At 48.4% G+C, this 9,223-nt stretch overlaps 1 protein-coding gene across 3 annotated transcripts in view; it reads left to right on the plus strand.

The window, feature by feature from the left end:
• KATNB1 (katanin p80 (WD repeat containing) subunit B 1) overlaps positions 1-8,026 on the plus strand; it is a 16,093-nt gene extending 8,067 nt beyond the window's left edge. The window contains exons 7-20 of one of the 3 annotated variants that reach the window (XM_008946149.1): positions 578-693; positions 1,208-1,279; positions 1,556-1,706; positions 2,399-2,586; positions 2,712-2,842; positions 3,632-3,682; positions 3,857-3,937; positions 4,030-4,031; positions 4,584-4,688; positions 5,635-5,784; positions 6,113-6,189; positions 6,598-6,672; positions 7,092-7,208; positions 7,784-8,026. In XM_008946149.1, coding sequence (XP_008944397.1) covers positions 578-693; positions 1,208-1,279; positions 1,556-1,706; positions 2,399-2,586; positions 2,712-2,842; positions 3,632-3,682; positions 3,857-3,937; positions 4,030-4,031; positions 4,584-4,688; positions 5,635-5,784; positions 6,113-6,189; positions 6,598-6,672; positions 7,092-7,208; positions 7,784-7,916 — 1,449 coding nt within the window. In that variant the 3' untranslated portion in view covers positions 7,917-8,026. Of the gene's footprint in view, positions 1-577; positions 694-1,207; positions 1,280-1,555; positions 1,707-2,398; positions 2,587-2,708; positions 2,843-3,631; positions 3,683-3,856; positions 3,938-4,029; positions 4,032-4,568; positions 4,689-5,634; positions 5,785-6,112; positions 6,190-6,597; positions 6,673-7,091; positions 7,209-7,783 lie in introns of all 3 variants that reach the window. The other 2 variants (XM_008946147.1, XM_008946148.1) reach the window with 2 other exon arrangements.
• Positions 8,027-9,223: the final 1,197 nt, after the last annotated feature.

The raw sequence follows: 9,223 nt of genomic DNA on the forward strand, positions 1-9,223 counted from the left end.
GCATGTGATTATCAGTCTGAAAATTGCTGTCAGAGCAAGAGAAGGAATTCAGAAGAGTACTGACTGAAGCTGTGACTTCATTTTTTTCAGAAGTGGTATGGAGGAAGTTGGGCAAAGGATTGGTCTTTGTTTTCAGCTTCACATGAAATAAATAGATCAGTCATTTCACTCTACATTTTTCAGTGCAGACTAGAGCACAGGAAGAAGGAATTGCTAAGGGATTCAGAGATTTTGTGTTCGCTTTCAAGATACAATCTGTGGGGACTGACACTGCTATATTTTATTCTCGTCTCTAAATATAAACCAAAAACTTCTAGGGGACAAGTTAAATGAAAAATGTAAAAGAGAATGCAAAAAAGAAAGAGGGGGGGGAAAAAAAGAAAATAATTTTAAAATGGAGCCTTAAATGACTGGGCTGATACTCTTTCCATGATCATTGCTTTCTTTGATGAGCTTGAGACCATTCTTGGAGGGGGACAAGTGTTAGAAGGTCGCCAGTAGAAGGAAATCTGAAGTGTACTGGAATTCTCTAAAGTGAAATCTTTCTAAGAGTTGCACTGTTCTTTCTTTTTTCCAGCTGTGGGACCTGGCTGCTGGGAAGATAATGTTTGAGTTCACAGGACATACTGGCCCAGTAAATGTTGTTGAATTCCATCCCAATGAATACCTTTTGGCTTCCGGCAGCTCTGACAGGTAGGAAAGGGGAGGGAGAAAGGAAGGAATTTTATATTTTGGTTCCCTTTCCTGACGCCCTTCTTTTCAGGAATGTGGAAACTAGCAATGTCATGCAACTAGAGCTTGATATGTAGCCAGCAACACGTCACATCTGTGATGTGCACCACATGGACATCTTGCCTTCTTGGCCAAAATCGATGGCACCTTCTGCCACACTAGAAAACAGTGCGTGAGCCTCAAGTGTCTTACTAATCCTGCTGACATCCTAGCTGAACAGCAAGCCGTCCTGCTTTGCTGGTAGGGTGTCCTTGAGAGCTGGGTCCACTCTAAATACCTACCCACATCTAGAGCCTCTAAGCATCTGTGGCTGGAGTCACAAACGTTAGCTAGACCAGCCCGCCACCTGTGGACGCTCATCAGACGTGCACAACAGGGAAAGCCATTCCAGCTTTTAGACTGTTATCTCAATTCTGGACCCTACAGCAAATTTTGAGAGGGATGAACAATGTTTTTTGTTCTGTTGTGTGTACAGGACTGTTCGGTTCTGGGACTTGGAGAAGTTTCAAGTTGTGAGTTGTATTGAAGAGGAAGCTACTCCTGTCAGGTATATTAAATTCCTACTGTGGTGTACTAGGCAGAGACTAAAGTGGGGATGCAGGGAGGATTTCCTGAAAGAGTGCCTTCAAATGGGAGAGGTTTGAGCTGCTGGAGATGTCTCACAGGCCCACCAGGTTGCACAGGTGAAGACCAGATCAATAAGTTCATTGTTGGAAGTGGGGCTGGAGGTGTTCAGTGAAGGCAGGGATACAGCCCTGGGGTCCTCGTGGGACTGAGCAAGGTTGCAAGGCCAGGCCTAATTCTCCACCTGCCTTCCTCCCAGGTGTGTGCTCTTCAACCCAGATGGCTCCTGCTTGTACAGTGGCTTCCAGGATTCGCTGCGTGTGTACGGTTGGGAGCCAGAGCGCTGCTTTGATGTGGTCTTGGTGAACTGGGGAAAAGTAGCTGACTTATCTATCTGCAACAGCCAGCTGGTAAGCCATTGCTGCTGAGGAGTGGAGGAGGTGGGTACAAGACACAAGGTAAAACCCTCCTGCCTCCTTGCAGGCCTTCTGGCCTTTAAGCTTACATCAGACTTTAAGTGGCCAGGGCTTGCATTGTACCAAGTACTTACACAAAGATTGTGTGCTTTGGCTTCCAGCTGCCTCATAGAACCATAGCATTATTAAGGTTGGAAAAGACCTCAAAGATCGTCAAGTCCAACTGTCAACCCATTGCTACCATGACCACTAAGCCATGTCCTAAAGTATAACATCTACATGTTTTTTGAACTACTCCAGGGATGGTGACTCCAGCACCTCCCTGGGCAGCCTGGGCCAAGGCCTCACCACTCTGTCAGGAGAGAAATTCTGCCAATCGAACCCTCCCCTGGTTCACTTCAGTGACAGGATGAGAGGAAATGGGCTTATTACTTGGGAGAAGTGTGCTCTACTCTGTTTCTTTGACTCCTGGAGGAAGGAACCAGAGCTCAATTTGACCAGTGGCAAATGTTTTTGTCGTAGCCTCTCATAAAACTTTTTCAGCTTCAAACTGAGAAAACCAAAGCACTAAACTGAGACGTTCCCAAGTGTGGTTGCTCAGGGTCACTCCGTGGTGCCAATTCTCTCTGGAAGGACTGTCATGCACCCTGCTCCCTGGTGACTTGCCTTGATCTTTGTCCCTGCAGATTGGAGTTTCCTTTGCTCAGAGCACAGTCTCATCCTTCGTCGTGGATCTGGGCAGAGTCACAAAGTCAGACTCTGTTCCTCACGGGCTGCTCCGGGACGATGAGCCGCTCGTGCCGCCTACCCCTGCAGGCTCCTCCCTCCGCCGCATCTACGACAGGCCCTCCACCAGCTGCAGCAAGCCACAAAGGTAAGGGAACGGGCCTGCTTACTGACGGGTAAGATTTTAAGGAAAATCTCCAAGGATCCTAGTGCTCTTGCTCTCTGACTGAGTCCCTATGACATGCCCTGAAAGCATCTGTCTTTCTGCAGCAGAGTGAAGCACAACTCGGAGAGTGAGAGACGCAGTCCCAGCAGTGAAGATGACCGGGATGAGAAGGAATCAAAGGCCGAGATCCAGAATCCAGAGGATTACAAAGAGATCTTCCAGCCCAAAAACGCTATCTGTCAGTACCAGGGCTGCTTGTTTGAGTGGTGTTTGGATTAGAGCTGTAGGCACTAAAATGGTTTAGTAGAAGTGAGCTTCAGCTTACTCTCATAGAAGCTTCACTTGAGACTGGGAGAGTTCAGAAAACTTTTCTTTGATCTGCCGTTCAGTGTCAAGCACAGCAGACTATGTTGGTGAACTGTTGGAAGATGGCACCTTTACTAGGGTGCAGCGATGTCTGGTCAAAGTCTGGCTCAGAATCCAGAGCTTCACTGTGAGCATGTTGCCTTCCTGTCCTGATTAGGAGGGGCTACTGTGTTATGGGATCTTTATTAGCTTAGAATTCTGATATGTATAAAATCAGCCTCCATTAAAGAAGGAATGGCAAAATATTTTGTTAAAGTAGAGATTGTTGTTTAGGAGGCATAGTGCAATGTCTTGGGTAAATGAGAAAAATTTATAAACTCTTGCTAAGGAAGTAATAGTGTTTTCATTTACTTATGTAAATCAGTTTATCAAGAGGTGATTTTTTCTTATATAATTTAGAGACAGTGCTTCTTCCTGTGCTTCACACTTCTACAGCAGCCATGAACTACATGAGTCAGTTCTGCCCCTCCCATCCTTGAAGGCTGAAAGCCTTTGGCTAAACTTGACAATAGCATCAAGGTCTGAAGGAGATGACCCTGCTTGCCATATCCCTGATGAGCCCGATCTGTGGAGCTGTTGAGATCTCCTAGCTCCAAGGCTGACTTATCACTAATCTATAGCCTTGGGTGCTCCTTTGTTTTTGCTTGTTCTCTTTCTGTAGGTCGAACTCCTCCTCGAAACACCGAGCCCTTTCCAGCCCCTCCTGAGGATGGTGAGTATGAAAGTAACCCCTTGGTGGGAATCGGGTTAGTGGCCCTCAAAAGAGGGAGAGCTGCTTGTTTGCAGAAACAACTACTTGTAGTCTAGCTATACAGACCCTCTGCTCTCAACTTCCCTTGAAAAGAACTGTCAGTTTATGCTTTCCCACTTCTCTCCATCTTGATAGAGCCCGTGACTGCAAAGGAAGTAGTGAAGCCCAGCCAAGCTGCGGATGTCCAGACCCTGTTGCCAAAGCAAGAAGTTGTACGTACTGTATGATCTGTTAAGAGCTGTTTGTGCTCCCTCTGTGAAAGATATGACCTTGTGATTTCTAATGAAGCCGATCCCTTTACTGAAGAGCAGTAAAAGTGCAGCTCCAGAATCTGTCCTGCCATGTGTCTTGCCTGAGGAGTAGCCTCCAAGGCCAAGCCTCCAGCAGTGGCTCTATTGCTTTGGTTTGCTTCTCACACTTGCAGTGCTGTTGCACCTCGCGTCTCAAAATTGGGGCATTCTGAAGAGAACCAAGTGCCAGATTTCTGCAGGTGCTTGAACTGAGTCTGTTCCATTGCCAAAATCGTGAGCAGGGCCAGGATTCATTATACTGTCTGCTTTAGAGTTCTCTCTAAGCCTTCAGGCTCGCCACAGCCCACTGCCCTGATTTTAGATGCTGATAGCAGTGACAGCACTTGGCACTTCCAGTCTGTGTTCTTTGCAAACCTTAATTATATCTTGGCATGTACCAGAGAGATACTTCATTGCCTATTAAACTGTGCTAGCAAATTGGTGACTGCTTCTGCATTAGAACCTTGCTGTGAGAGGAAAGCAGGTCAGGGAAAAACATATGTCAGGCTCTGGGCAGATTGTTGCTGCTAGAACTTTTATCCCAATTTTTCCTGCAGCCTGACCCGGTTCAGAGGCCACCAGTTGCCTCCTCAACTCCTTTGACCAGAACAGAGCCGTTGGTGATTCCTGCAGCCAGGAATGAGCCCATTGGCCTGAAAGCCTCTGACTTTCTACCAGTAAGTATCTCTGCACAAAAGTTTCCAGCCGGTGCCTGTGTTGGGTGGCATCAGAAAGGGTGTTCTCTGAGGTACAGAAGTAGGTAGGTAGGAGGTAGGGTGCTTTCTGCAGCCTGCAGTCCTCAGTGCTGAAAGAGAACATGTTACCTCCTGCTCTCCCTTGGCTCGCTTGGTGCTTCCCATCTGCTTTGACCTTCAGTTCTGTGGAATTAGCACCTGGGGGTTGCTAGAGCCATCCCTGTTGTGATGTGGGCACAGCAGTGTTGATCCATGCTCACAAAGACTGTTACCAAAGCAGAGGGTCAGGGGTGAGACAGACACTGAACAACTCCCCATGCTTAGACAAGAGTCATTTAGACAACTGGTGTCTGCCATTATGCATACATAATTATTTCAGAGGAATCTGCCTCTTGCATCTCTAAGGCTTTTTAGCCTCTCTTGGGGAGGGTATTGCCTGTCCCAATAAGGGACCATCCTGATGATCCCAAGCTCTAAATGTGAGCAAAGGAAGAAGTGGTTCCAGCATGGCTTGGGCAGGAATCAAATGGAGACTCTAATAAATTGTGTGGCATTTACATTTTGTAATAAAATTTGTCAATTTCACATACTTTTCACATAAAAAAAATAGGATTTGCACAAAAACGTCTCATCGTCAGGACATACTGGTTTCGAAAACTTAATTTTAATTTACCTTTTTTAATTTTGGGAGTTTTTCCAAGGCTTCAAATGTGTTATTGATGTAGTGGAAAAGACAGAAGTGAAGGAACTGAAATCAGAACAAATGGAGCGTTTCCATTTTAAAATGTTTAAAACAATTTGCAAGGGCATCAGTGTTTACCGACCCTCTGCACACCAAAATCGGCTCTCACCCAGGCCAGAGAAAGCCCCTACCCTGCTGTGCTGTCCTGCTCTCTCACTGTGGCTCCATTGGCATCTGTATTTTCAGGCTGTGAAAAACCAAAGCCAGACTGAGCTCGTGGATGAGGAAGCCATGTCCCAGATCAGGAAAGGCCATGAGACCATGTGTGTGGTGCTCACCAGCCGCCACAAGAACCTGGACACCGTGCGGGCTGTATGGAGCACAGGGGACATCAAGGCAAGGATGTGGAGACACCTGAGGGGAGCAGCTGAGCAGCTCGTTTTGGCTTGTTCAGAGCCAGTTTCTGCCTCATACACAAAAAGTAGGGCCTCACAGCTTTTGTCCCCGGGTGTGCACTGCAGAGTGCTGCTGTCTCCCACCTGCAGTTGAATGGTCATAAAGAAATACGGAGATAACTTTGTTATGCGAGAGTTATCTTCTGTTCCCTGGCCAAGTCCATGTTTCCTTTGCTGTGGTTTTGAAAAGCAGCACTTGATACTGATTGCATTAGCCTTGTCAGGTCGAGCTTTGCAGTAGATGACTTATTCTTCCCCTTCCCTCTCAGAACTCTGTGGACTCTGCAGTGGCAATCAACGATCTCTCTGTTGTTGTGGACCTCTTGAATATTGTCAACCAAAAAGCGTGAGTCCTGGGTGGGGGCAGCCCCTGGGATACCTGGGGGCTGTCTGGCTGCGGGTCGGGAGCGCTGCCTTGTGTCCAGTGGATTTTGGCAGTGCACAGTGCATGGGCTTGAGGTCAGATCTTCAAGTCTGCAGGGCCAGTAACTGCTGGAGTTGTGTGGGGCCTTTTCTGTAGGCAAATGATGCCTTGGAAGGAAAACTGAAGTCTTGGAGCTTTGTAAAGGGATTCTGCTGAGTCCGTAAAATATGTCAGATCCTGCCACTTCCTATCACAAGGGGGAGTCGGTGAACTTGCTCAGGAAACCCAAGTCTGCTGCCTGGGCTTTTTTGCCAGAAAGCGTTGTTTCTGTTGATTCTGCCATGTTAAAACCTCAATCTCTGATCTCAGAATGTGTCCTTTTCTTTTCAGGTCTCTCTGGAAGTTGGATTTGTGTACTATAATCCTGCCACAGATAGAAAAACTACTCCAAAGTAAATATGAAAGGTGAGAAGAACATGGCGTGCCTGGGGGACAAAGTACAGATATTCATAGGAGAGCTTGTTCCACTGAGTATTTTGTAGATGAAAGAAAACTCTGAAAAATCACAGCAGATACAGTATAATGTTCATGTGAGACCTGGAAAAAGAGTAATGGATTTGTCAAGTGTGTAGGGGGAAAAGTTATGGAAGGTATGCATGGGCAGGAGGAGCAGGATGCTGAGGTTTGGCATGGGTGTGCTGGACCAAAGGCAGCTCTGGAGGGGTCAGATGGATGTAAACCAACAAACCTTGCCAGGTTACAGGTGGTAGAGGGGGTGTTGTTTGAGTAATTGTCCCCCGTAACTGGATGTGGGGTGGGGGTTACTGTGTGCTGGGAGGACAGCAACGAAATTCAAGCGGGCCCTGATCCTCTTTGGTTTTCAGTTATGTCCAGACTGGTTGCACCTCACTGAAACTCATCCTCCAGAGATTCTTACCACTGATCACAGACATCCTTGCTGCACCACCTTCTGTCGGAGTGGACATCACCAGAGAGGAAAGGTGAGGCACTTAGCTCCACTTGCTGCCTTTTTGAAACAGCCTTTCTCTTGGGTGAACTTTGCTCCTTGCCATCGAGGCTTGGTACTAGACTGGGCATGCCTTCCCTTCTGTGTGCAAGCACCAAACCCTCCTGGTTGGAGACAAAGGCCTTTTCCCTCTGTCACTCTGTATTGAGTCATCCCTAAACAAAGTGTATGTCTGGAGAAAAACCTTTGTGGCTTCACCCTCTACCTCATGACACATGAGCTGTCAGCTGGGCCCTGGAGTTCTGGTTCACTTGTGGGCTAGCTCTGCTGAGAACTGGCCCTCCAAACCCTGCCACCTCCAAACCCTGCCACCTCCTTCCTCCCTGGCCTTTAATGCCAGCAGGGAAAAGAGGAGTGAGTGAGATGTTATGTGGTCCCCGTTCTTCTGTATCGTCAGGGTGTGGTGGTTCTGCAGAGCCGTTCTGGCATTTCAGCCTCTTCCAGGCCATGGGCAGGGCTTGTTTTCTCCCCTGCTTTGTCACTACAGGAATAAGCACATCTCTTAAGCAGCCAAGGATTCATGCTGTGTCTGCTGTCTGTTTTTTGCAGACTCCATAAATGCAAGGTGTGCTACAAGCAGCTGAAAAACATCAGCAACATCGTCAAGAACAAGTCTGGACTCAGTGGCCGCCATGGTAGTGCCTTTCGGGAACTGCATCTCCTCATGGCTGTCCTGGAGTGACAGCTGCCACCTCCTCACGTGTCAGCACAGGTGGCCAAGCTCTGCTCTCCATCCAGCTGAATTTCATCTCTCTCCTTGTGTCCATCTTCCCCCTGACAGCACAGCAGGGAAATGGAATCTCACTGGCTGGTCGCCTGCCCAGCCCTGGTGCCTTACGGGCTGGTGAAGGACCTGAGCAGACATGTCTGTGTGGTGTGAGGGGACCTGGTAGGTGGAGGACCCCACAAAGCAGGGAAGAAGCTTCATTTCAGCATCAAGCTCTCAGCTGTGCTGTCTCAGTGCTGGCCTTTTCCCCAGTGGGAGGGCTCCGAGCCTGCCAGCCTCTCCCCTGTGTGTGTTGCTGGTTCCTGACACGTGGCTCTGTGGGAAGGGGCCGGCTGGCCCTGCACTCTGTGCAGCATGCTGAGGACTGCAGCATCTACCCCACAAAGCCTGCTGTGGGGTCAAGTGCCCGGACCCTACGGAAGGGACTTCAGCTGCCATGTGGAATGGGCCCTCTAGGCTTTTGCTTCACCCAACGTGAGCCAGGACATGGCAGCGCCATGCCTGGTGTGGCCTCGGAAGGGAGGCTGCCTCTTGGCTTCTCAGAAATCCCTGCTGGCACCCCGGGCTGCAGATTAGTATCTTCAGACTGTTGCTGGGAACTGAGGTCTGCCTGGATCCATTCAAATATGTGACTTAAACAGGACTTTGTTGTATGTGTTTTCCTTTGGGGGTGAAGATGTGGGAGGTTGGAGGACCAGAGGAACATGGACTGATGTCTTTCTGTATCCACTGGGCCACTTAGAGGCTGGTTTTTTTTTTTTTTCCCCCCCCCCCCCCCCAATAAATGTCTGCCAGAACCTTTCTGTCCTTCTTCTTTCCTCTGGGGAAAGAGGTTCCTGTTGGGGCTTCCCCTGCTCCTCCCAGCCTGTCTCCCATTTTATACACTGGAGCCTGTTCTCTGGGAAACTGTAACTTATAATGAACTTCATTAAAAGATTTGTAACTTTTTTTTAAAAAAACTGTGTTAAATGCCTGAATCTCTTGAAGTACTCTTCACCTTGGCACAGCTTCGGGCTGGGAGGGTCCAGGGAAAGCAGGGCTCTGTTCCCTGCGTGTCCCACAGGGAATCTGTCCCTTCTCACTCTTCCTGTGGTTGTGAGCAAGGTGGACAGACATGAGCAAGTTGCTGAAGCCCTGGGGGAGGTTTCACTCTGATGATTAGTTCCCTGCCCAAAGAGCAATGTCATCGTTTGTGGCTTGTCTTTCTTCCTGGCCAGATGCAGATCTTGTCTCCCCACATGATCTCTGGCAGAGCTTTGTCA

This window comes from Merops nubicus, unplaced genomic scaffold (genome assembly GCF_000691845.1).
Source record: "Merops nubicus isolate BGI_N331 unplaced genomic scaffold, ASM69184v1 scaffold29228, whole genome shotgun sequence".
Lineage (NCBI taxonomy): Eukaryota > Metazoa > Chordata > Aves > Coraciiformes > Meropidae > Merops > Merops nubicus.